This window comes from Haliaeetus leucocephalus, unplaced genomic scaffold, assembly GCF_000737465.1.
Source record: "Haliaeetus leucocephalus isolate CR32 unplaced genomic scaffold, Haliaeetus_leucocephalus-4.0 Scaffold251, whole genome shotgun sequence".
NCBI lineage: Eukaryota > Metazoa > Chordata > Aves > Accipitriformes > Accipitridae > Haliaeetus > Haliaeetus leucocephalus.
Window position 1 is genome coordinate 403,533 of NW_010972687.1, and position 27,983 is coordinate 431,515.

At 38.1% G+C, this 27,983-nt stretch overlaps 1 protein-coding gene across 1 annotated transcript in view; it reads right to left on the reverse strand.

Moving 5' to 3' along the window:
• PCSK5 (proprotein convertase subtilisin/kexin type 5) overlaps nucleotides 1-27,983 on the reverse strand; it is a 255,130-nt gene that overhangs the window by 120,070 nt on the left and 107,077 nt on the right. The window contains exon 8 of the mRNA XM_010568726.1: nucleotides 11,996-12,208. Within this exon, the coding sequence (XP_010567028.1) occupies nucleotides 11,996-12,208 (213 nt within the window). The remainder of the gene's footprint in view (nucleotides 1-11,995; nucleotides 12,209-27,983) is intronic.

The following is a 27,983-nucleotide window of genomic DNA, read 5'->3' on the forward strand; positions in this document are numbered from 1 at the left end:
TTTAAAACTGCACAATTACAACTCTGCCCTTCTATTTGCATTTATACAGCACTTTCCACCCAAGAATCTCAAAGTGCTTTACAAACAGGAATGAACTAAATCTTACAGTGCTCCTTATATACAGACTGGTTATGCCCATTTTAGAGACTATGAAAGAGGTATGGAGGGGTTAATTAGGTTGCCTTAAGTCACACTGGAAGTATGCGACAGAGTAGAGTACAGTTCGGCTCATGCTAAGCCCCATGTTTAATCCTTCTTTCATGCCTTATGCAATAATTCACATGAAATTAAGCAACAATTCTTTGGAAAATCCTGATGTAATCACAAATTTGGCCCAGACATCACCAGCCAATTAGTTATTTGCAGCTTTAAATTGTTATGTGTTGCTTAATTATATGCTGCCACATATTTTTATATATAATCTAAGTGGTTGTATAAACTGTAATGTGCAATACCAACTAGAGACAGTCTTCTACTTCGTGTTAGGTCGTTATTATCTCATAATGAATTTTAAGCAGATTCTTTATGTAAGACAGTAAATCACATACAAAAACTGTGTTTAGTCTAAATTCTGCTTCTTTCAAGCAATGTTAATCTATAGTGATTCTAATCCATGCTCTTTTTCCCAAAGAAGTGGCTTCTAGCAAGAGCGAGGCAGTACAGACAAGAAGTCATGACTACCTAACAGAAGCTCAAGCAAAATCCATACAGACTTGAGAACAATTCCTAGCAGACAGCAGTCCACACCACAGCATGGAAACCTCCATGAAGGTGGCAGAGTGAATGACCTGTGATGGCAAACATTATTCTCAGCATTTCAGGTGATCCCTGAGATTCAGTCACTATGAGACATAAAATATCTGCCTGAGAGGCAGTGGAGAAGTTACTTACACAGCTTCCTACCTAAGTATACAGAATTATTGTGTCACCATTTCATCAAATTCACTAGTATCATACTTCATTTGCAACACAGATATGCACAAAGATGGGAGAAGGAGAGGATCAGAAGATTGGAAAATCATAAAAAAACACAGGGCATGTAAAAATGCCTGTCTAGCTTTGAAATTGGAAGCTATGCAAAATATGATCTGTAAAAAGAGCCACATCCCATCTGGGCAGAATACAAGCAATTGCATGTAGGAAGTATAGGTTTCACACATTTGCATTAGCCATATTCACTAGTCTATATATTACATAATTTGTATAAGGCTGCTGAAAGGTCTCACAACATGTAAGCATACGCAAGCTAACACAAAAGATTTCTAATAGAGAAGGAGCTAACAGCACCCAGGAAATGATTGTTGAAGGCAAGTAGTAAGCAAGTGAAACAATATGGAAGCTTCCAGAAGTTGAAAAATATGGATTAAAGCATTTATAATGTCATATCCTTAATTTAGGGAAGCTACCACGGGCCAGATTTCTTGAATAATGAAGTCTAGAAAGACACCCCACCCCACCCCCCGTGTTAAATAATTTCTTTCATCTGTCATCAGCTAAAAGTTGAACCCCATAAATAAAATATTCATATCATTTCTTTATCTCTTGCCTTGTCTCCTATAGACCCTGTATTAATTTAGACAATGAAAATTAATAGTGTTGGAAAAACCTTTATGCATGCAAATTCTAGAAATACCCTGACCATATTAAGAGATGAAACTGCAGCAGGAACAGCCCTAACACTACATTGCATATGTGTGCAAATGGAAGTAGTGATTTTGCAGGTGGGATTAACATGTCCAAGGACTACAGGATTACATGCACACAAATAGAGACATACAAGATTCAGGTATCTCATTTGGAAAAACACTGGTCAGTGCTGTGGCGAGGAGTGGAAGTGAAGCCAGGAAAAAGAGAGGGCAGAAAAAGGGACTAATACATGCTTGTCTCTTTTGTAGCCTGGTACCTTGTCCCCTGCAAAAAAGTGGTGCAGCAGGTGCTTTCCTCGGAGGACCAAAGGGTAGCAAAGCCTACAGGAGGTCAGGCAGGTAGAATTGCCCTCATAGCAGCTTTTCTTCAAGAGACAGCCTCTCTCAGTACAGTGAAAAGCACACTGCATTGTGTTACCTGTGTTTCTCATCCTCTGGAAGATCACGCTTCCAGAGTGTTTTTATTGTCCTGTAGCTACAGCTATCAAGTATAGTAAAACATGACACCTCCTTATTTGGCAACACTGTCTCTCACGTTCTAAGTGGATGCTGTGGCAGCAGTTTGAACTACAGACCCTTATCTCCCTCTTTCACTCAGCAAATATTTCAGCAGAAAATGTGTAGGGAAATCTTCCGAAGTGGAAATCCCATTTGAGCTATTTGAAAGGAAGGTTACTGACAGGAGCTGAGATGTTTAGGTGTAAATTACCTCCAAGATCTGAGGCATGTTTTTCAGCACTATGGATTCACTGTCAGAAAAGTGTCACATCTGAGAAGAAAAGAGTACAGGACCACCGACAGGTGAGCAAGTTTCAAGAAGAAAAATGGTGCCCCAAGTTCCTGAACCATGTAAGGGCAACATCATTAATCAGAATAAAAGGATTTGACAGCACCATGAAGACGTCATTCCTATCAATACGGTGGGGAGAAAGAGAAATTTTGGAATCTTTTGTTGAGTACAACACATTTGTATGCTTCAAATATACCATTGTAACAACTGCTGATCTATAAAAATACTGATCAGACTGCCCAAGTGTTTTGGGTCTGTGTTGTAGGGTTTTGGTAGGGGGGCAGGGGCTGCAGGGTGGCTCCTGTGAGAAGCTGCTAGAAGCTTCCCCAGCTTCAAGTCAGGCCCATCTCTGGGCAAGGCTGACCCCATCAGCGACAGTGGTAGCGCCTCTGGGAGAACAGATTTACAAAGGGAAACCTGCAGTGGGGGAGGAGATTGGAATGTGGAGTAACCCCTCTGCAGACACCGAGGTCAGTGCAGAAGGAGGGGAGGAGGTGTGCCAGAGGAGGGGATGCCCCTGCAGCCCATGGTGAGAAGGCAGGCTGTTCCCCCTAGCCCATGGAGGGGAGCGGGGGAGCAGATGGCCACCTGCAGCCCAGGGAGGAGCCCACGCTGGAGCAGGGGATACCCCCAAAGATGGCCGTGACTCCATGGGAAAGCCTGCGCTGGAGCAGTCTGTGCCTGAAGGACTGCAGCCCATGGAAGGGACCCACTCTGGAGCAATTTGTGAAGAACTGCAGCCTGTGGAAAGGACTCACATTGGAGAAGTTCATAGAGGACTGTCTCCCACAGAAAGGACCCACGCTGGAGCAGTTTATGAAGAACTGCAGCCCGTGGGAAGGACTCATGTTGGAAAAGTTCATGAAGGACTGTTTCCCATGGGAGGGACCCCATGCTGGAGCAGAGGAAGAGTGACGAGTCCTCCCCCTGGGGAGTAAGGAGCAGCAGAGACAATGTGTGATGAACTGACCACAACCCCCATTCCCCATTCCCCTGCACTGCTGGGGGAGGAGGTAGAGAGAACCGGGAGTGGAGTGGAGCTGGGAAAGAGGGAGGTGTGGGGGTAAGGTGTTTTAAGATTTGGTTTTACTTCTCATTATCCTTGCTTTGATTTGATTGGTAGTAAATTAAATTGATTTTTCCCAAGTTGAGTCTGTCTTTTGCCCATGAGCATAATTGTTGAGTGATCCCTCCCTGTTGTTGTCTTGACTCATGAGCATTTCTCTATATTTTCTCCTCGTCCCACTGTGGGGGATGAGTGAGTGAGCGGCCTCATGGTGCTTTGTGCTGGGCTTAAACCACGACATCAAGAGAAATCTATGCAGTATTTCTAGGGCCATGAGTTATATCCACTTCTAAATCTTTTGAATCATCTAGATTTGACTGAAGACAATGACAATGTTTCTGGTACTGGCCTAGTTTAATCAACATGAAATTAGCAACCTTGGACAGATGCCCTGATGAAAGGCAGACAAAAACGATATGAATTACCACAATGCACTGTAATACCTGCCATATGCAGAAGCTCAACAGCTTGCAAAAATCCATGCATTTATTAAATAAAAATCTCTAGACACACAGTAATAGTTTTATAGAAGCAACTTGCTATGAAGAATTAAGGAGATGCCATTTCTGTACAGTCATTATTAAGGTTGCATCATCAATCTTTCCATAGTTTCACTAATTGGGAGGTTAATTACTATGGTCAAAAATGGGATTTCCCTTAGCAGAGAACATGCTCACTCTTCCTCTCCCAAGCCTCTGCATCTCCTGCTATTTGCTATTTCATAACATGAGCTTTCTGAACTGATTGAACCATTTTTTACCTTCTGCTGCAGTTCTTCAAGATATGTTGATTTCTATGACCTGTGTCCCTAGAATTGACAAGGGTTTAACAAAACTCTACTGTTCCTTCTCACATCCCTTGTGTATCTATCTGTATCTATCCAAAATTGAAGGTGCCATGTTGTGTGGATCTTGATACCCTGAGAGAGTTTCTGAACAACAGGCTTTTTTTTGTGTTTTAAGAACTGGTAGGAGACGGGGTGTTTTCGGTGTTTTTGTTTTAAGTTCTGCTTAGAGCAGAAGCTAGTCAGCAAGGCAGAAATATATTTTAGAAGAGAAAGAAACTCAGGAGATAAATAGGCATTTTTTAGAAAATTAAGTAAGTGGAACATTAAGCAGAAAGGTTATTTTCAGAAGGTAAGTCATATAATAGATTTATAAATTATATCTGTGAGGGACTTTCATATGTAAATTCTTTAGTGCTTTAAGAAATAATTTGAAAAGGGAATTCAAAGGAAATGTGATGCATTTGTGCAACATGTTTGATAAATGAAAGGCCCATATAGATAACTATATTAGGTGGTGCTTAACCTAACCTAGCTGCATGGTCTAGAGTGGGGAAGCTATCTTCCAGCACTGTCCTATAGTATTCAAAATAGCAGAGAAGAGAATAATAGGAAAAAATACCTTGACAACTGTATATTATTAGCCAGTACTTCTGCACTCACTCTGTTATGAGAGATAACCTCTATAAAGAAGTATATTTTTATGGTCTTTACCTACTGTTCATTTGCCTTTGTCCCAGAGTGTGAGTTTCTGTGCTTATACCTATGCCAGCACTTTGCAGCTACTCTTGAAAATACCTAAAAGTAATTCTAGTTCTTTTCCCTAAGAGTCCATGTAAAAGGCATACATTCAGCAGCATCTGTGAAATGTTTGTACACTTTGGGCATGTTAATACATCCAAAGATTGGAAACTTGGTCCATAATGGGCTAACAGTTACTGCAGTAAAATTTGGTAGAGCATAAACTCAAGCACACTTGGAGTACCTTCCCTGAGCAACAAGGAACTCATGCAAGATGGTAACATCAGTGTGTGTTTAAATGTAATTGTTAGCTCAGATTATTTCAGGCCAGAATTTGCTTCCATTTATTTTAGTTCAAAATCACTAAAAAAAGCTCCATATGGAAAACAGATTTGTGCAGATGAAATTATGTTCTTAAGTTATAATTGTACAAGACTGAAAAAACCCTCCAGACTAGAAAACCTTGTAAAATTGTTACATCCTATATTTGTAACAAGCAATTATAAAAACATGTAGTAATGAAAAGAGGAAAAAAAAGTCTTTTGTGTAGTTATAAAAGTGTGGGTGCTTCTATTAGTCCATATCAAAACCAAACCACTTTAATAAGACTTTTTAGTGCACACGGTGAGTGTCTAACATTGGTTATGTTTGTTGACCTACCTTATAATACACATATTGGATAGAAAAAACAGAAAAGGAAAAAAAAATATATTAAACTGAAGAACTGCAAGGAAAAATATGAAGGAACTATGTAACATGACACTGTACAGTTGTAACCATTCACTGTTCCTTAACCATGGATAGGTATTTCTGTACTAAAACATTGCAGAATCTCACATGATTTTGGAGTTTGTTCTGAGTTACATGACAAAAAGTAAGAATGAGCTCATTTGATTCTGATTGTAATCCCCACACCAGGTCACTTCTTCCTGATTTACTGCAGTAGTATTTTTGTTTCCTATTTTGAATATAGGACTCTCACTCCAAAAAAAACAAATCACCATACGCCTTGATCAAATACTGTTACTCTTTTCATGTTATGGCATGAAGTTGAGCCTTTCATAGCTAACTTGTATATTGCATACAAATTTATATGCATAATAGAATTTGGAGAATTTAAATTTAATAATAATCTTTCTATTCTTCTTCAATTGTTATTTTTCCCTTTAAACTCACTACAAGCTCTAAGCTTTTTGTGGAAAGATATGAAGACAATCTGACTCAAAAGGAGCAGCAGTCTAAACAAAAGTGTCAGAAACACAGTGAGAAAGATGTGTGGTACAACAATTAAAACAAATACATATCTTCTTTATGCATTTATGACATAATGCATATTTATTTATCCATTTATGACTCTTTTAGCATTTTGTAGCAGTTGAAAAACTTTGTCCTCAAAATTTTCAGTTCTGTCTTTAGTTCAGTTCTTGTTTCAAACAAGACTTCTCTCTAAGGTAAATGAGGTTTGATAGGTTCTTTAGGAGGATTGGATTTTAGTAGACAAGTTGGAGAAGAGAATACCAATACTACCATTATTGGTCTCAAAATCAGGCTATCGGCAATATAGTCACACAGGTGAGAGCAATGTCCCTGTCTCCATGTGTGTACGTGTTGAAAGGACTGATTAATACTCAGTTTGAAGAGCTGGCTTCACTATTTCATGTTATTCCTCACTGGGCTGTAGCATAACAGAAGCACGTAGTTGTTATCCCTTATGAGGGTAACTGGTTTACACACAACACAGACAGAAAGCTATTGACTACATCTACTGTACACTGTTCTGTTTTGTCACTGAAAGTGTCTGGAGGGGGAACAAGCTTGCCTGGCTTTAAATGCCAAGTACCAGTAGTAAAACACCCTCAGATAGGTTGTGTGTTTCAGAAGTCAATTGATAATATAGTACAGGAAAAAAAGTCTTGGAGGGAATATTTATGGTCTGATATTCAGGCATTTGAGATCAGTGAATCTTATGGCACAAGCAACATCAAAGTGGCTTTGCACAAGAGTAGTCAAGGGTAAATTAAGTTCTGGTAAAGAAAGGATCAACAGATTTGAGTTAATTCATATGGCTCCTCAGTACACTTATGCTTTTTCCATTCACTGTGCAAAATGATGCACTCTGTAGGAATAATCTAAAATCGATACATGCAACTGGATTGCTCCCAAAAGAATGGAGGATCCAATTAGTAAAAGCAATCAGTGCTTACAGAATTGAAGGATTTCAATTAAAAGTTATTTTTACTTATCTCTGATAGCATGTGTGAGATCTCCTATGAGGATTCCACATTAAGGACATTTTTAAAGAGGCATATCTTTAAATCTTTTCAATAATGTTTATGTAAAATCTCTTCATTATTTCCCTAATTAAGGGATAATGTATGTTCATTCTATATATAATAATTAATCTCTCCTTTGTAAAGTATACCTTTCAAAAATCTTATAATAAAATATCAAACTGCAAGTATTAGCACAGTGCATAAATTCTAGAAGTGATGAGTACTATACTTCAGTAAACTAAAAATTTATCTATTCTTGTGTTACATAAGAAAGTCTTTAACAATAAAGGTGAGATCACCTCCAGATGTTTCTGATGCTAGAACAAATCATAAGGGAGTGACACATCAGAAATAAGCAATGGTCACTTACTGAAATAGTAAATCTGTTAAAGCAGAACGTCCATGTTAATTGAAAAGAATGGAAGACAATCATCAAGAAAACTACAGCTATTAAAAAAATCAGAGGAAAGATTAAATCTGTTAAGTAGAAAACCACAAATAAGGACTGAGAAACATACAGATATTTTACTAGAATATAAAAAAAATAAGCAAGGATATTGCTTTGGGTTTGTGTGGCAGGGTTTTGGTAGCTGGGCAGGGCCTGCAGGGGTGGCTCCTGTGAGAAGCTGCTAGAAGCTTCCCCAGCTTCAAGTCGGACCTGCCTCTGGCCAAGGCTGAGCCCATCAGTAACAGTGGTAGCGCCTCTGGGAGAACAGATTTAAGAAGGGGAACCTTCAGCAGGGGAGGAGATTGGAATGTGAGAGGAACACCTCTGCAGACAGCAAGGTCAGTGAAGAAGGAGAGGGAGGAGGTGCACTGGAGGAGGGGATGCCCCTACAGCCCATGGAGGTGAGCAGGGAGAGCAGATGCCCACCTGCAGCCCGTGGAGGACCTCAAGCTGGAGCAGGTGGATGCCCCAAGATGGCCATGACGCCAGGGGAAAGCCTGCGCTGGAGCAGTCTGTGCCTGAAGGACTGCAGCCCACGGAAAGGACCCACGCTGGAGCAGCTCATGAAGGACTGCAGCCCATGGGAAGGACCCATGTCAGAGAAGTTTGTGGAGAACTGTCTCCTGTGGGAGGGACCCCATGCTGGAGCAGAGGAAGAGTGACGAGTCCTCCGCCTGAGGAGGAAGGAGCGGCAGAGACAACGTGTGATGAACTAACCCCAACCCCCATTCCCCATTCCCCTGCACTGCTGGGGGAGGAGGTAGAGAGAACCGGGAGTGGAGTGGAGCTGGGAAAGAGGGAGGTGTGGGGGTAAGGTGTTTTAAGATTTGGTTTTACTTCTCATTATCCTTGCTTTGATTTGATTGGTAGTAAATTAAATTGATTTTTCCCCAAGTTGAGTCTGTCTTTTGCCCATGAGCATAATTGTTGAGTGATCCCTCCCTGTCGTTGTCTTGACTCATGAGCATTTCTCTATATTTTCTCCTCATCCCACTGGGAGGGGGATGAGTGAGCGAGTGGCCTCATGGTGCTTTGTTGCTGGCTGGGCTTAAATCACGACAGATATACTGGTCAACAAAACTAGTATTGACATGTGCAAGAAGTAATAAATAAATTAAAAAGTGAATAAAAGATGACGTTGATAGCAATGAATGAAAACTAAAAGATAGAAGGTACATAGAGGTGGTAAGGAAACACAAAGGTCAAATGGTGAAGTCTACAAGAACAAAGTAAAGTATAAGGATGTTATATTTTCAAATACATCAGAAGCAAAAGAACCCCCAAATCAATATTATTTTAATTGTCCGGAAATAATAGAATAGTTAACAGCAGTGTATAGTAAATGGCTATTTCACTGAATGTTCCTTTCTGGAAAAAAAATCTAAATGAAGTTTTCAGAGCATACAAAGATGATAAATCATATTCCTATTTATAACTGTTTTAAATAGCAAGTTTAAATCAGGAAGTTTGGAAGCACCAAAGACTTTTACAAGAGCTGGAAAGGGAACATGTTAGACTATACTGTTGATTTTAGGAAGTGTTTGAACACTGGAGAAGTTCCAGAAGATTGAAAGAAAAACCACACAGTGTCACTATTTTGAAAGGGTAAGCACTATTGTCCTAATAATTTCATCTACTTGCCAAGTTTTTACCTAGTGTAAAAGAGCTGATACAGTATTAAACTAATTATTAATAAATTAATTAACTAGTAGTGTATTTAATGGTGGATGACATAAGCTGCTGAAAAGAGAGCTTGCCAAAGTGCTGCAGTATTTTTTTTCTGGCCAACATTTTGGTTGAAAGTAGTACAGTCAGGATTCTACAAGACACATAATGTGATACTGCACATTGAAAAAATTTTAAAATGATTTAAATTTAAGAGATTAAAAATGTATATGACACATAATACATAGATATAAAATGGGATAATTATGAGGTCTCAAAATGTAAGCATATATGAGAAATCAGATACATAGAAGCAGAGAAATGATATATATGCTCATAGCACATACAAGAAATGAGCCTGGTTTCTAATTAGGCCTTCTACAATTTGGTTCTTGGCCTTAGTATGACCTAAAGCTTTTATCAAAGACCTAGAAGAAAACACCAGCACCTTCTGATGAACGTTGCACTTGAAGAAACTTTCAAGAAAGAGAAAGTGATAATGAGGGCTAGTCTGGATTGAGCACTAAACCAGTATACGCAGTGGTAAATGGTGCAATAAAGAGAGACCATAGCTACCCTCATATCTGTCCTTGGACCACCAGCTCCAAAAAAGAGAAGCAGCAGCTCTGAAAGCAGGTTGGGCATCACACAACAATGAACACATTACATGACAGTGAAGCTAACAAGTCTCAGTCAGGCTTAATGTATAAAGAGAGTGGAACTGAGCTGGCACTCACAGATGCACTGATACTGCTACTACCTGACTGGTGTGTCCAGTTTGGATGCTCAAGGCTCATAAAATGGGAGAGGGTTTACAGGAAAACATGCTTTATACAGAATGATGCAAGAAGCTTACCTTCATTTATCAAAAGGGATTAACTAATTGGGCTACATGGGTAGAAAGACTTTAGACAACTAGAGTGACCTTCATATTAGCAATAAAATATGTGACACAACCAAATGCCTAGAAATTGAAGCTAGAGGAGCTCAGATAGCAAACAAGAGAAGTTTTTAAATGGCAATGGGTAATTAAAACCACTTGCCCTAAATTTAAGTGGAATTTCTGTCACTGGAAACTTTGAAAGCAAGATTGATTGTCTTTATAAAAATTATAGTCAAGTTGATAGCAGCTGCTGGATTTGAAGGACTCAGGGAAGTCCTACAGAGTCAGCTAAGCAAGAGGTCAGGCTGGCAAACCAGAATCGCATCTGTTCACCTTATATTGCATTATCTCACTTAAACATGAAGAAGTTAGTGAAGGTCTTTTGAAGGACAGTAGAGGGAATTTAATCACAGAAGTGAGGACTGCTAGGAGATGGAGTAATTTCTTTTCTTTATTATTATTTATCAGGGAGAACAAGAAACATGCCAGGAAGAGAGATAAGGTTTCAGTGAAGAGAAGCAAGTTAAGAACAGAAAAATTACTGGAACGAAGAAGTACCTCAGAACAAGTTTAAAACAAAAGTTAGATCATCTGAAAATAAGGAAGAATCCAAGAAGGGATGGCCAGCATCCCAGAATCCTGAAAGACAAGGCAGACAGTATTAAAAAAACATAGCTGCAAGAATTTTTAACTCCTCACTGACACCAAGAGAGGTGTCTGCTAAGGACCAGAAAGAAGGTAATATTAGATGGGTGCTTTAGAAAACATCTGGGGGGGGGGAACCCAAATTTCTAAATTTTCTGATCAGGAAGAAATTAAGGTCTGGAAGTTATAGACTAGAATAAATAAGCAGGGAAGAGAACAATATCAGCAAACCTGATTAATCCTAGTACAAGGGTTTAAAAGGTTAAAAGGAGTAGTATATTGAATATTGGAAAGCATATTGAATGCACTCAAATTGAAAAAGCAGATACAGCCTACAAATAGAAATGGTATCAATAGATTATCGAACAGAATTAAAATAATTTGTTGGTTTCCAGCCAAGATGAGAACATAATGGAAAATGGATGCTGGCTGTTTAAGAATGAGATGAGGAACAATACAGGAAAGATGACCATTGAGCTTAATCTTGCTTACAATATATCAGCTAGCTGAAATAGGCAGCAATATGACTAATAACTGACCATCACTGAATATAAAAGAGGAATGATGCTGGATCAAAATAAATCTGAGAAAATAGAGAGGTACATAGAAAAACTGCTATTACCATGTGTGTAAAATACGAAAAGTATTGATAACTGGATTAAAAACAAAAGGAAGATACATTCTCAGGCCTACTGATGGGCCACAAGATATTGGTAATGAAAGAAATCTGTTTCGGTGGCAGTGGCAATAGGATCTTTGAAAGCATCACTCAGAGTTGACAGTAACTAGGTGAGTGGAAAAACCTGCTGTGAATTGGGTATACCTGCACTGCATTAGACTGCAATATGCAGAGATACCCATGCTGGTTTCAAAGAGCTGTATGGTGACTCCAACCAAGTAACACACTGTGGCTAAATGAACTTGCCCACATATGATTTTTTTTCTAAAGCAGTCTATTAATTAGTATAAATGAGGTCTCTTTCTCTCCTTCTCCCCAAAGTCACTGTGCAAAACACAAACCCATATACCTAAAAAAAAAAATTAAAAACCGTACTATTTTCCTGTCGTAGGATTCCCCGCTGCTGTACGTTGTAGCTAGTGTGGATGCACACTCTTCCAGATACCATGGCTTCTTTCCACTTTCAGCTGTGCTGCTTATGGAGATAGTGTAGATGCTATTGGTGTAGCCATCACAGGAGCAGTGGTCTCGACTTCTTCCACCATTTCCAGATGCCCAAACAAAGACTGAACCTAAGCCTCTTCGTCCCTGTTTGGAAATGGCACAAAAGATTTGATTAATAATTCTTCTTTTTCCCCTCACCTGCTTACCAACAGGACTTTTCCCCCCAAAAGACATCTGATGAGAGAAAGACAACAAAAGAAACTAGCTCACTGAGAAGAATCTGAAACGAAAATAGGATTTAGCAGAGTTCAGAATGAGACACCAGAAAAATTCAGAAAATGAGTGGTATGAACACAGCTTTAGAAACAACTTTTATACAGTGTTTGTTGCTCTGCATCTACACTATCCAGCCGTACCAAGAAAGAGGTATTGAAGACTCAGAGGAAGCACTAAAACATCATACTGGGCTGGAAAAAGAAAAGAAATACCATATTTGAAACTAAAATGCTTTGTAACGCATGATATCTTTCATTTATTAGGGTGCTCTCAGCTGTTTCCTCTTGGCTTGCCTGGTGGCACTAGGTATTGTCTGGGTAGCATTATATACTGTGAACCAGAGCATCATTGTTTCACAGACACTATAAATCACAGAATCACAGAATACCTGAGGTGGGAAGGGACCTCAGATCATCTAGTCCAACCCATCTAGTCCACTATGGACGCTAAATGCACAACACAATATATAAACAAAATGGACAAACCCAAAAGATTCTTATAAATCTATTCTAATTAAGCTTTAAAGCATTAGTTCAGCATGATTTTTAAATATATGACTAGTTGGGCAAGTTACTTAGGCATATTCATTATTTCAAATGAGGACTTAAAATAGGTAACCTCACCTTGATGTTTTCTTAATACACCAAAGTTATATACTGTCCACATGGATCAAAACGTTATTGGTGGTGCAAGTACTCTTAAATAGGCATTGATACGAAAAGCGAAGATGATCAGTAACCTGTATGGCTGATATATGGGAATTTACAACTAGCAATATATGGGTTATTGGGCTTTTCCTTATTTATATTTATGTATTTCATACCAATGAATGAAATTCAGATTCATGTGACTGTACGATCTACATTAATTATGAGCACTCACTATCTGGAAGCACTTTACTGTTCAGATAGAAAGGTTCACCAAAGAGCTAAACTTTTCTTTTAATAAGCTAAATAGTGTCACCTTTTCTTACATGACATTCTCTCAAAACATGGGACATCCCTCTCAGTTATAATTATGCTAACAGTCTCATTTATACCTCATTTGCTTGCAACTCATCATGTAGCATCTACCTGGTTTTCGGGTAAGCCCACCCCTCTGTATGATAAATAAATGTTATAAGGCATAAAACACCACTTTCTGTGCATGAATTAATTGCTTGACCATGGGTGGAGTTTGTTTGTTTGTGTCTTTTTTTCTAAACAGAGTGCAACTGTGTACCACAAAAAACTGCTGTTGGACATCTACCAGGTCAACCTTAAACAATTAGCAATTCAAAGATTCATTTAATCCAGATGCTCAGAGGGGTTTCACTAGGGCTTTTTGTGCTGAGCATAACTGAACCTGCATCAATGTAAGACATTGCTTATGTAAGACATAAGAAACCCTCACAGTTCACAATCCAGGCTTGAGTTCTCAAACATTGACGAATTTCACTTTGTGAGTTAATAAAAGTATACTACCTGGAGACACTCTTCTCTCCAGCAAAATAAGTTAAATATCAAATTCTCCTGGCTAGCGTTGACATAAGGTTATGTCTCTAAAATGCAAGTTTTCATTAAAAAAACATTTCAAGCAGAGAAAAAAATCCCAGGGTGCCAAGTTAAATGTATTATGAAATCCACATTCTCCAGAAGATCAGTCTGACCAGCCAGGAAGTGTAACTATTTCAACTTCTTTTATTTCCTTCAGTTGATCTTAGCTACTACACTAACAAAAAGATGCAAAACAGCGACATTTTTTGTTGTTTTAAAGACAACCTTTATGAAGTGTTACAGCTTTCCTTCCCCACAACGTGAACTCCTGCCAAATCAAAACCCCCGTTCCCTTTGGGGTTCTTGTTCTGCCTGCTTTTCTCAGCCAGCAGGGGCTGATTCAGAGCCTCCCAAAGCCAGTGGGATGTGTTTTTTGCAACTTCATGGCGCTGGTACTGGTTTACGAACCACTTCTCTTTCATTCTACAATCTTGTCATCTCCCTTTGCATATTTTTACTTCTTACCCCTCCATTCTGAAAACATCTGATGAGACACATGAAAGGAAGGGTAAATGGAAAAATAATTTCATGCATATTCACTGATTTATTATCACAGCAGGTCAGGGAGCCAGAAATTAGGGCCCTCTGTATGTTTGTGGGGAATGGGTTGGAGGATTATGCTAAAGATACGCTGGTTCTCTACTTTCTGATGTGCTCCTGCTTGATTTTTACTGGTTTTGTTTTGGTTTCATCTCATCATCTCTTGTAATTAGATCATACTTCCCAGCAGTATTCTATTATTTGCTTTCATCTTCTGTCTCCTCAATGGTCATTTTTGGCTTGTTCGTCAATTCTGACATCTGTTTCAGAGTCATGGACAGATCCCTGTCTGGTCCTACATTGCCCTTAAAAAAACAACTTCTCTCTCCTACATTCCACCCCCACCCCCCCCCGCCCCGGTCAATGTTAATATATGCATAGGCAGGTAGAATACACAGAAAAAAGCATATCATACAGACACACTTCTACCTCCAGAACATGTCAAAATATTCCATCAAAACCTTTTTTTTAATGAATTTTCACAAGTATCTGCTATTTGGAAAATTTTACAGTTTTGTTCTTCATGTGCATTTCTTGAAAGCACAGTATTACGTAACTACATTTGGCCAAATTGGTACTCCGTGGGAAATTCAGAGTAATCCACCAATACAACCAAGAGAGAAGAAATGAAAATTCAGAGTAATCAAACCACAGATCCAAGGAGGAGAAAAATGGAATCTAAATATTTTGTCTGAAAGTCTATCTTGCACTTTTAAAAAAAAAGTTTTATAAAGAATATCCTCAAAAACATATGCATACAGGAAAATAACCTATCAATAACAGTCCATCTGTCATTTTTCTGCTGTCATCATCATCTGGTTTTGTCTGCAAACAGCAGTATAACATGATTTGTTCTACTCATGTAAGGAAAATCTTTTCACAGCAGGGTAAGACTGTACTTTGTGTAAATTTTGCAGGAGTAACCCTTGAATTATTAGCTTCTCTGCACAGAGAATGTGTCTATATTTCTTTAGATGCATACTTGTGCTGCTGTACTAATAATGAAAAATGAGCTGCAGAAATAGATATGTGAATACATTTTTGGGTGCAAAATGTAGTCTGGATGAAAACACGCCAATGGATGTTAGAAATTCTGCAATGCAGTATTTAAAAATTATAAACACCAATTTAGATTTTAACAGTAATGACGGGGCTTTCAAAATAACAGACATTTGCACCCAAATTTACCTTTCTATGCTGTTTTTTGTAAACAAATAATAACAAATATTTCTTCAAAACTAATATCTCCTGCAAATATATAAAGTATCAACATCTCTGTTATTGCAATAAAAAAGTACCAGGTACACTGACTAATGGAAAAGAGTATTTTCTAATACATACAAAGAAAGAATTCCCGTTCCTCTAAAACATTGCAATACTGCACATTTAACAACTCAGCATTTCACAGAAAACAACAGCATTACCTTCAGTCTAGAAAACATGCTAAAGATCTTCTTCCTAGAAGCTATCTGGCAAAGCAAATGGCAGCCTTTAAAAAAAAAAATTAAAAAAATCAAACCCCCAAACTAAATTCAACCTGACTAAAATAATGTGTCAAGTAAGTAAGTTCTGTTTTACATTTACTGCCTATTGTTAAACTACCATTTGGTTTCCTCTTTCTCCCTGTTTCCAAACACCCTGCTTTAATTCAATAGACACAGTCATGCTCAGGAAATTATAAACTTGCTAGTAACTATACCAAACAAGTAATTAGAGCAACAGCATCAGCTGTCCTACTGTATGTGAATGCCATTCCCAATTGGTCTCCTTTAAATACATGAAGTTAAATAACATTTGGACCGTGTTACAAAGTTAAGATAAACAAACATGTAAGGCACTCTGTAGCTTTTACTGTTTGTCTAAATCTATCAACTGTCATCTGCCAGATGCCCAAGGGTGTCGGGATGAAAAGTCAAGCCTTGAGCTGCCAAAGAAGCCATGTGTCATTATTATTCAAAAGCAAAGGTGCATCTACAAACAATATGAGTACGACTTGAGCAACACTAAAAGAATTAGTGAACTATAACAGAGGCATAGACCAGGGTGGAATGGGTGTGCAGCAAAGTGTGCTCAGTTCTTGTCCCATGATGTTAAAAATGCATTACCTTTTCCTCTAGGCACAGTACTGTTTCTGCTCTTCCATTTGCAATGATAGCTACGCACTCCCTCTTACAAACTCTTCACGGTGTCCATAACTGCACTTCTGCTTGTCAGTGCACGTTAGACCATTATGAAATGTTGTCCTTTTGTTTTGTCTACTTTCTTAAATTGCATAAAATCTCAGATAATTTAAAAAAAAATAATCAAGTGTTCCATTATGGAAAAGAAAAAGTCTTTCACTGACAACTAAGACTTGCTATTGACCTAATCATAGTCCAATTTCCTATCACATTTTCTGGGCAAAGCCAGTATGCTCAACAGGCAGCTGACCTTGAATGAAATGAACTCAGGTCATTGACAAAAAGGCCTCAAGGCAGAAATTGCACCTGGAAAAGCATGGCACAAGAATGTTGGGGCATTCCCACTTTTTTCCTGCTAGTGCCTCCTTTTCCTTGGTCAGCAGGTTGTAAGCAGGGTAAGTGATATGAAAGCTCTTTTTTTTCCAGTTCAGCAGCATGGAAGGGTGAGTTTGCCAAGAACCAGAGCCAGTATGAACATGTTCGTAATGACATCTGCAGAATTTCCTAACACTATTCAAAGAACATCCCACGCTCCAAGGGTATGTGTTTGTGTACATGTGTGGGTATACATATAAACCACATCTTTATGAGTAAATGCCTTAGTGGTACTGGCAGGAACCATTATAAGGCAGAGGTCTTCACACACTAATCTAGGGACATCCAGTGGCCCCACATACTTTCAAGTTGCTTCCAGCACACTTCCATCTAATAAAAACAGTTTCCATCTACGAGATGTAGTTTGAGCCAGTGGAGCAAGATTTATTCACACTCTTTTGCAAAGTTTAGACTGGACATTCATTCACTGCTTTACAAGTCCTGCTGCCTTAATACAGCCTGTGAATCCTGATGTTTTCCTGCCCAGGAATCAAATGCCCCAATAACCCTCCCCCTGCCTATGGGGTGAGTCGCTGTCTCTATAAAAGTGATCAAATTTACCAAGGGACAGGGAAGAAAATGTGAAGGAGCAGGAAAGGCAGAGGAGAGAACCGCTACCTGGAGTAATTAGAGGTACAGAGGTTGCAGCCAGGGAGAGGTAATTTGGCACCAATATGCTGGAAATCTCACACCCATGAGCAGAAAACAAATCATGAAAATATAAAACAGAGAGAGAAGGAGGGACACTTGATCCACACATAGAGCCTAAACATTTAATTTCCCTTATTCTCCCCAATATTGTTCTAAAATTACTTAATGCTTCCAAGAACAAAAACTACTGCTGGGAAGTGAAATTGATCCTTACACGGAAGTTAGAAAAAGTAGCCCATGGTATGACCTCTTCCTTAAAAACTAATTTCTAAAGAGGAAGTGTTCCTAAGTGAACGTGTAGAACAGAGGTCAGTACTCTAGAGACCTAAAAAACCTACTATGCAGGCATGATTTTGAGTGCAGTGTGGTATGACCACTGTAGGAGCAGTCACTAAGGATCACAGCATCCTGAGATGCACCTGTGAGAGGCAGCATCTCCTTGCTTCCAGCTTCCACCAAGTTCTGTGCTCCCTGGGAGCTGGATGCTGCTGCCTTGTGCAGAGGCACAGTGCTGCCAATCTGCTGACTGGCAGCATTTTGCTTTTGAGAAGCAGCATCTCCCAGCTCCTGCTGAGTTTCTACCAGTCCACTTAACCTCTAATCTGGGAATGAAAAATAGGCTGGCACAGCACCCTTTAAAAGACTCTTCTGTAGACTGCACAACATTCTTACTTGAAAGTAGGCATCTCTCCGAAACAGATAATGGTAAGCTGAGAGTCCAAGCCAGCAATTCTGAAGTGCTATCAGAAGATAGCCAAACAGATTATTGTTTATTAAAACATCCTCCTTGGGTATTAAAAGTAAAAATTCATGAACAAATGGAGAAATTTCTGAAGCCATTCTTTCTCTTGAGGTATCTACACTCTCAGAAAAATTCACATTTGTGCATCAATTCATTTAAAATGTTCACCTATGATAACTGTGAAGAAATTACTAATAAGCCTAACAGGTGTACATAATTAAAGATGCATGTTTGAGGGAATGTATAAAAATTGAGTCTTGTGTTTTTATATTAGCAGCCATGTTTTTACTCTTAGGAAAACTAGGAAGTCAAGAAAATATTTCCTAGTGCTGGAACAGCCACACACACACTCCATACTCAATGCAAAAATCTGTCACTACTTACAAAAAGCAATGATTACATTATATTGTTGAAAAGGCAAGTTGTTGCTAATAAAATTAAACTTTTTGGCTACTTCTGAACCAGCTTCTTAATTAAGAAAAGGAAAGACAAATTAATTTATCATGACAAAAAGAAGGAAGAATGTATTTTATTAGCTCATAGGATGTGATACCTTTAAAATACTGAAGCATAAAAATATTTTAATGTGTGCATAAAAAAATTACGTATTGAATAACCACAAGCACCCATGCATTAACACAATAATTATTGGGATATATCTGTGGAACGTTTCAACATGCATCCTTGCATGTGGTGTATTTTTTATTTTACTCTCCACTAGAACAACAGCTTAAACAGCTCCAAGATATTCCCCACAGAGCTATAATTAGTGCTTAAAGTGCAACCAAAAGAAGTGTTGGCTGAAACTGAAATCTGAACCTGTGGAATGCTGGAATGAATTTCTCATTTTCCTAAACAAAATAGAGCCAGCTACAGGGCTGCATGAATTCCAGTTCTGGGTCAGGCTATCTCTCCATATTATCATTGCTGTTGTTGTTGTTGCTGATATTCTTACTAGGATAAAAGAAAAATAAAACAAGCTGTATATTGTAAACACCTGTGATAAAACAAGAGCTGGGTTTTCCAAAATTTCTGGTGCACAAAGAGTCTCTAGTTAATGATAAGTGAAATTGTCTCTGCATTCAAAGCCAAAGTAAACAGGCAGTGCACAAGACAGATACCTGTGTAGGACTGGATATAGGATGGACTTCACACAAACACACCCATTCTATGGAGTGGGTTCAGGCAGTTCCATCACCTTTATACTAGTCTGATTAAAAACTCTAGAGAGGAGCCCATGGCCACCAGATCCACACAGTAGTTTCACTACTTACGTCAGGCTCTTCCTTATGGAAAACTTCAGGTTTTGAGATGTCTGTTGTACTTCTGAAGTTCAACAAAGAATCTCAAATTTTCTGCAAATTTAGCTCTTTTCAGTAGATGAGCAGGAAAACAAGGCTGCTCCACTTCTACCTCTGAAGACTGAGGACTGTAGTAAAAATCACTTTGTGCAGTTTGTCTCCCATAGCATTTGTTTAGGAAGAAACAACACACTTAGGCTGTATGCAAAATCATTGCCCTCACGGTTTTTTGCCTTAAACTTATGTTAAATTCTATGCACTGAAAAACTCTTGATGCCAAACTTCCAGCAATTTGCCTTTCAGAAATCTATTTTCCCACATGACACATAGAAATACATAGATTCTGCTGTTTTTCAAGTATATGAGTAAAGTGGATATGTGATTTGCCCATACAAAGTAACCAGATTCAGTTTTCAAAAATGCCCTCTGAAATGTATATACTTAAGTATATGGAAAAAGACCCAATTGCCAAAGCTGCTTTTCAGTATTGGCTTTCCAAATTAAGAATTAACCCACAAGAAGAATGGTGTCGTTTTTGATGTTCAAATATATCACCTGTTTCAGGCTGGGCACCCAAAACCAGAGGCCACTTTTGACAACATGTCCAAAAGCACTAATGCTATTCTGGCTTGTTACAACAGTTTCCATGTATGTGTGAGATGGGATGAGGTAACTAAACAGTTTTGGTTTCCAGCACACTTTGTGACATTGTAAGGAAACTGGACATTTTGAGGTATATTTTCCTGTAACTTTCTTTCCAAATTTTCCTGCCTTTTAGGATTTGTATATTCCATTGAATGTAATGTAAGAACATTTCTGGTATATTATTTCTTTTTCTGCATTTTTTTTTTGTACTACACGTTGGCTGTCTGTGAAAAGGCTCACTTTTCACAGAAAGCAAGGGAGAGAAATTTTAAGGTTAGCTTTGTTTATATATTTCCAAAAGAAAATAAAGTGCATAGTATCAAAGTTCATCCAGATAACACTGAGCCTAAACTCTATTTCATTTACTGGAAGGCAATATCCCTAATTCAACTTTGGCTGAATACTGAAAGTTGCTAACTACGTGCAAATGGTAGAGCAAAGAATTATTATTAGCTTAATGATGTGTTAAGGTTGTCACCTAAACTGATTTTTGCTGGGCAATCTCAGTTTGAAGAAAACTAAGTCATATCAAGTATAAACCACATCTGCAAAGCCATTAAGGCATTCTGAGATATATGTATCAGCCAAATGCAAGGTAGTAAGACCTAGAAATGAAGCTTGTTGGTAAAACACACAGGAGGGTGGACAAACTCTTGGAAAGCGGTAACTCTGAAAGGGAGTTTAGGGTCATGGAAGATAACGAACAGCAATGAGTTGTCCTAAAATGTAGTCTGCTCCTTGGATGGTTAAGCAGGAGATGAATATGAACATGTGAAGGGAAAAGGGAAATGGTACTATGCATGCACAGAGAAAGCTTCAACTTCCATGCGCCATTCTGGTATCCACACTTGAAAAAAAATGCCAGGAAACAGGAAGTGTTTCAGAAAGAACTACAGGAATGAACTGTGGTTTGGAAATTCTGACTAACAGAAGGAAATTGAATACACAAAAGATTACTGTTAAGGCTTTAAAACAGATTTTGAAGGACCGAGCAAGAGGCACCAGCATTAATGGGAACAGGTTAAAATGCAACATGCGCTTTAGAATCCCAGGTAAATCTGTTATGTTTTTCTCTGGTAACTTATTTTATGCAGAGAAATGTACTAGAACAAGTCTGTCTGGTTTCTGCAAAACATGTGATGAGCCCTCCAAGAAATCGGTAATGAAACAAACAAAAAAAAGAAGGTTAATGTAACAGCAAGGTGGAGGTGGAAATGGTTGCTCTGGAGATGATGTGGGCTATGCTGGAGAAGCACGGGGGGTTAAGGAAGTTATGAGGAGAGTATTTGAAGGATGAGTCACGGAAACAAAGTTATTAGGTGATTTTGACATAAAAAGAAAGAACATGTTAGTGAATCTAGCAATTATGATCACCTGCATTAAAGAAAAGAATTCAGGTTGGAAGATGTGGAGAGAAGCACCACTCTGATGAGCAAGGAGATGGACAGCCTGGTTTTTAAGTGACTAATGAGAGTGGCTTGTTTGTCACATCAAAATGAAGTCTGAGAGGGGACTGTGTTCTATAAATATGTCAGAAATAAAAATGGAAGGAGCTGAAGCTCAATTTTGGCCCAGGAACAAACGGGCAGAAAACTGCACATGAGTAAACCTGGCTGTAACTCAGAAGAAAATCTCTAACCAATAGAATAGTGACAGCTGTGAAATGGTCTCCCAACAGAAATAGAGGGGAAAGAATTTCTAATTCATTCTAGAATAGAAATTTTTGAATGTATTTATAGGACATAATGCCTGCGATAGTAGAGAACTGTACTGGATGACCTACGCGGTCATTTCCTGTCTTATGTCCCTATGTTCCAATTTAATTTATCCAAGAGATCAGTTGGCCAAAATCTGTAATTACTTACATGTGGAGTTTTCTAACAGCATAAGATGCACCATAAATATAGCAGAAAAAGCATTTTACAGTGGAAACTAAGAAATTTAGATGAGTAACAAGCTATAAATTTTTAATAGTGAAGGTTGTTAGTGACTTACGCAGGCATGGACATAACAGGTTTCAGTCAAGACTGGCTCTTTCCAAAAGATGTACAGAAAAAAGAAAATAATAGATGGATCAAGAAAACAGGGATATTGATGCAGCAATAATTGGATGAAATTTGGCTGATCTGGCTTATGATGAAGGCCACGACTAGACAATAATCACCTTTTCTGACGTCAGAAGTATGAATATTATTTCAAGCCAATGGTGCTACGTCTTGTGACATCAGAAGTAAGAATTACAATGTTAAAACGCCATATGACTTTTCCAGTTCTGGTACATAGTTAGCACCCACCTGTAGTACAGAGCCACCCAAAGTTTAACGTGGCATGCTGAAGTAACTATAACATTACATGTTCAGATATTACATCATAGATGCAATACGGATACACAGTATACATGCAAATCATATAACGGATAAATGCCAGGACCTAACATTAGGTTACATCAGCATACTGGAAGTCATGTCTTTTGAGACCTTCCCCAAGCACAGCACTAATTCTTCTGATTGATCTTCCACAAGTGTTTTTTGCCCAACTAATTAGAAATGCACAGGAGGCCTTGTGCATGCAAAATGTACCTATATACGATATGAGATATGCTTACACACAGATATGTGTTATTCAGTCTCAAACGGCAGCTGTACAAGGTGAACAAACACAACACACAGTTTAAAAAATCTGGTTTTAACCTTTGTGCATCACAATATTTCAACGTATAAAACGACAGCCATTTTGGAAGTTATTTTGACACATTTGACTGGAAGTCTTCTTGCAGTAACTTCTGTCTTTGATTTTTATAGTGCAATTCTCTGGCAAAGCAGAACAGAATAACTCCTCTTTGTGTAGGCAACACATCCTACTCAGAATGATGCAGAGAGGTGATGACAGGACAAATAAATTTAAGAGAAACATCTGTGGTACAACACAGGCAGCAAACCTTTGCTGGGACACTTGCAAATTATGAACAATCTCTTCTGCTTTGGAGTAGAAACATATAGTGAAAATAAAATAATAAAAAAAATGTGAAATCCTTTTCTTTCTTTTCTCCTTTTATTCTCTTCCCTTTTCTTCCCTTCCCTTTTCTTCCCTTGCCTTTCTCTCTCTTGCATGTGGGTAGGAGGCTTGTTTAGTGATTGTAAGAGAGCCTCCTGCTCCCAGCAAACACTTTGAACACACACTCTGTGGCCAAAGTTGGTGAAGCGAGAGAGATGAGAAGGGGCAGTGATGATGGGAGGGAAAGCACCAAGCCGAGTTCTCACAAGAGGTTCAGCCACACAGCATCTGATCATTAATGTCCATCAAACATTTTGGCTTGTGTCCAGCTTGCTACATAGAATGGTGTCATGGCAATAAGATGAAGGCCCCTGTGCCGACACAGGCAGAAAGCCAAAAGTTTCCGTGTAGATTTCCCTGCCTTGCCACCCTCTTAGGTTATTTTAAGGATGACCTGCCCTGTCACTGATTTGGACTCCCTTATGGGTACTGCAGAACAAACAACATAAAGCATGCAGTTGGCGAGACATTTGGAGAGGTGAGATAACCAGTTCTTTGAAACCCTGCAATGTAAAATATCAACAGGGGTCATATATCCAGAAACTTGACTATTAGGTCTTTGCCAAACAGCAGTGAAAGAACAAGTCAGAATATCTGAAATGCGCTACTCTCCAAATGATGTTGAGACTGATCCCAAAATAACAGGTTTATTCTTACGAATAGAAATGAAGTAGTCTGAATGCTGTATCACAGAGCCATGAATCAGTGAGCCTAAGTCTCTCAAGTGCTTATAGCACTGTGTTTATAGACTGTGAGATACAGTCAGTCATCTTAAAATCTAATGGTACTTTGGTTTTGCCTTTCTGAATCAAGGAAAGGCTTTTGTCTTCTCCCTTTTGTCCCACATTCAGCACAGTCTTATTACATGATTTGGTCACAATCATGTTTTGCAATGCTAAGTCTGTTTGTTCTTGAATGCAGGGTGAAATGTGACATAGCATACCTAATCTTTTCTTGAATAGGTTACTTTTGGATATACTGCCCTTTGCCTGATTTGTTCTGTGTGATTATAATGGAATTATTTTTGAGATTATTAGGTCTACAACTTCTAATACATCGGTATTTAAAACAAAGGCCTCTAGAATTTTCCACCCTTATGACTACACTATTTCCAAGAAGAAGACCTTGTCAACTGGAAGCATGATATAAAGGGAGCTTTTATATTTGCATAGAAATTGTTTGATAGCAAAGTCTCCAAGGTTTCTCTTCAAACTCAAGTATGCAAATTCAATAGAATTAAACAAAATACCCTAAAGATGACAGAAAATCATGGTACTTGAGACAGGTTTAAAAATTGGTTTCCTCTTCCTTTACCTTGATCCTGGGCAGAATTTTTAAAGCTTATTTAACTTGTGGGTTAGGTTGTCATTTCATAAACTCAATTACTACTCAGTATCCTTTCTTTAAATAGATTTGTCTATTTCAATTCATGGCATGTGCTGTCTCTGTGGGACTCTATGGAAAAACTGTACAGTAATTTATCTTTGTTACTTTCTGCAGGATTTGGAAGCAGTAATCATATTAGCTCAGCAGATTTAAAAATAATAATAGTTCTAAAACACCCTGCATGAGCTGTTAATTGGAATAATATGTGCTAAAGATAAACCAGGCATTTTTTTCATGGATCCCAGTCTCTCAGCAAACTGAGTAAGAAACTGCGGCTCTTGCATCCGCTTCATTTCTACTTCATGAGTATAATGTAAAAAAAAGTAATAAAACAGTTTAATTATACTCTAATCAAAGTTATTCTTCAGCACCACCTTTGATTTTCTAATTAAACTAGCTGAGCAATACTTCCTTTTCAGTTGCTTTTAAAAAATCTTGACCTTTCCCTTTGCTTTCCCATTTTTAAAAAATAATATCAAGTTCTGTGTGCAAATGCACAATAAATGAATATAAATCTTGAAACTTTGTGTAGATCTGAAAGAAGGTCTTGCCAAATTTTCCTGTACCACCGTTACTTTAATTTACATCACAGATGCTATACTAGATATAATACTGTTGTTGTTCAGTTCAATATTTCTAAAAAAGGAAGGTCAAGATCTGTATACAACGTAATAAGCATTTTTGTCTGCCTATTACTATTTGCACCATTACTGTGACTGCTTGGGGAAGACTATGTTTGGCTGAGTATCTAGTCATTACCTTTTATCTGATTTTAGGAACATTTTGGCTCAGAGATAATTCATCTTTTCTTCTTCCATTTGCCTCATCTTTTAAAATGACATATCTTACGACAGTGTAAAGAAATATAGAAAAATTACCTGTATCTGAACATGGAAAGGCATAGTTTATTAAAAAGAACAAGAACAGGTTCATCTTAAAGTAATTTTTGGTCTGGAAACTAAGTGTATTAAGGAAGGTGGTAATTGAGACATACATTTACAATCTTTCAGTCTACAGTACTTTTTAAAGAATGAAAATTAGAGATTAACCTTAAGCATTTTGTATTTCTTATCAGTATGATTTTATATAGGTTTTAAAGACAACTTTTATTTCCTTAGTAGAAATGAAAAAGCTTTCATAGTCAGAGCTAGTCAAAATCTCCAAATACATGGAAATATTTAGAACTATTCACCTCTGCATGGGCAACAAAAAGTTGATAAAATGAAATAGAAGCTAAACTGTAAAAATAATAATTTGACTTGAATCAAATATGATTTCTACTATTTCTCAAAAAAATATACCAAACTCTTCTTCTGCATTGTTATCAGAAAAAAAGACCACCTCAGAATTTTAAAATTCAGTACTGTGTTTCCACTATATACTGGTACTTACTAATAATATAGAAAAATGTGCTGGTAAAATGAAATTCATATGGGTTCTGTAGGGTATCCTCTCATATTACAGATATAATAATAACAATGGAACAATAATTCTTGTAGGCAAGATCCATGCTCTTGGCAAATTATTCCACATTCTTGATTTTTACCAGATTTATCCCCATTTTGAGGTTTCAATGAGGAAATGGCTGAGTTCTTCTGGTACAGAAATTTGGGCTGAACTTTTCATGATTGTCTCACCTACATCAAATATGACATTTAAACTAACACATATATATGTTTAAGCATAAAACTTATTTTGTTCAAGTTCCTCTGCATCCTGCAGCTCCATTAAGGTCCCCTTCACCATTTTATTGTTCTTATTCTCTGTGGTCACTGTCAAACAGTAGTAAACTCTAGCTGGGTGATGGGGAGCACTGATATTCCATCTAAAAGGCGGAGTGATTATGCATGCGAAGCAGTAATGAAGACATATTTTGCCTTCTAGATACTTTTTATACTGTTCTAAGAGCACTGCAATAACTATTTTAGTAATGATTACTAAATACAGCAGAGTTCTCTGGGGCAGAATCTATCAGTGTCCCTAAATGTGTTTAACCGCTAAGCCCCTGGAATTTCTCACAGGGTAAAGTTAAGTACATGCCTGAGTATTTTGCTACGGTAGGCTTCACATATTACATAATGTACAACAAGCAAAAGAGTAAATCCGCACTGAATAGTCATCGTATGACCAAGTGAAAGGAAGGCAGTGGTCTGTGGCAGCATGGTTAGTAAAGTACTCACAGAACTGAGTTTGAAAGACATGTCTTTAACATCACGTAGCATAGGAAGCACACAGTCCCTGTCGTTAGTTTAGTATTTCAGTAATTGCTCTTCATAACTTACCTGCTAGGTAGTTGAGCATGTATTATTATCCACATTTGGGGCAGGGAGGACAGGGGGGAGGGTAAGAAATTTATGTAACTTTATCAAGGAACTGAAATAAGCCAGGGATGCAGCTGTGATTAGATATGAATTCACACTTCCTAGGCTTGTGCTGCTAGGCAATGTTTATGGTGATACTGGGTATCAATTTTGTGATGTATTTATTTACAACTTACAGTCAAGCATACTGTAAATCACCTGAGATGCTGCACTGTGCATACAGACTGTCAGCTTGACCAGGTGCTCTTGTAACTTTGTCTATTCCCCCTTTGCACCCATTGTCCCTGTTTACTATTATGACTGCTTTTTATGGTATACCTTAAATTAATAGAGTCTCTCAGTGGCAGACACTGTCTTTTACACATGGCACAAATCTTTCAGGCTAAACGTTAGCTATAGTTTGCTAAAATTGGTCTTGGCATACCTGGTTAAAACACTTATTGACTTCAGTAACAGCTGCACTTTCCGATCTCACTGCAGTGTTACCATGTTCCAGTAACTACGTTTCAGTTCCACTTTGGTCCAACAGTTTCAGTCTCTTTAAACAAATGTTTTGTATTAATCCCCTCTTTTCTGATCCTAGAGCCACACACCTTTGAACTAGCAAGTCTCCTGCTGCATTCAAAATAATGTTCAGACCTTCAAGTGCAAAGCTTCAAAATCCTTTCCACCAGTCCTGTATAGTGGAAAGAGGTGTGAGCACTGGAAGACAAGGAATTCCCTGATCTATTTAACAGACAGGAGGGTAAAAGGAAGAACTAAAAACTGGCCTCTGACATCAAAAGTTCCTCTAACTACTCATTTCCTTCTGTGCTCTTATTTGTTTGACAGTAACTCATTAAAGAAAATTTAAAAGATCTTAGATTTTTTTTTCATATAGGTGTGTTGGGGATTTTGTCTGTTGTATTATTGA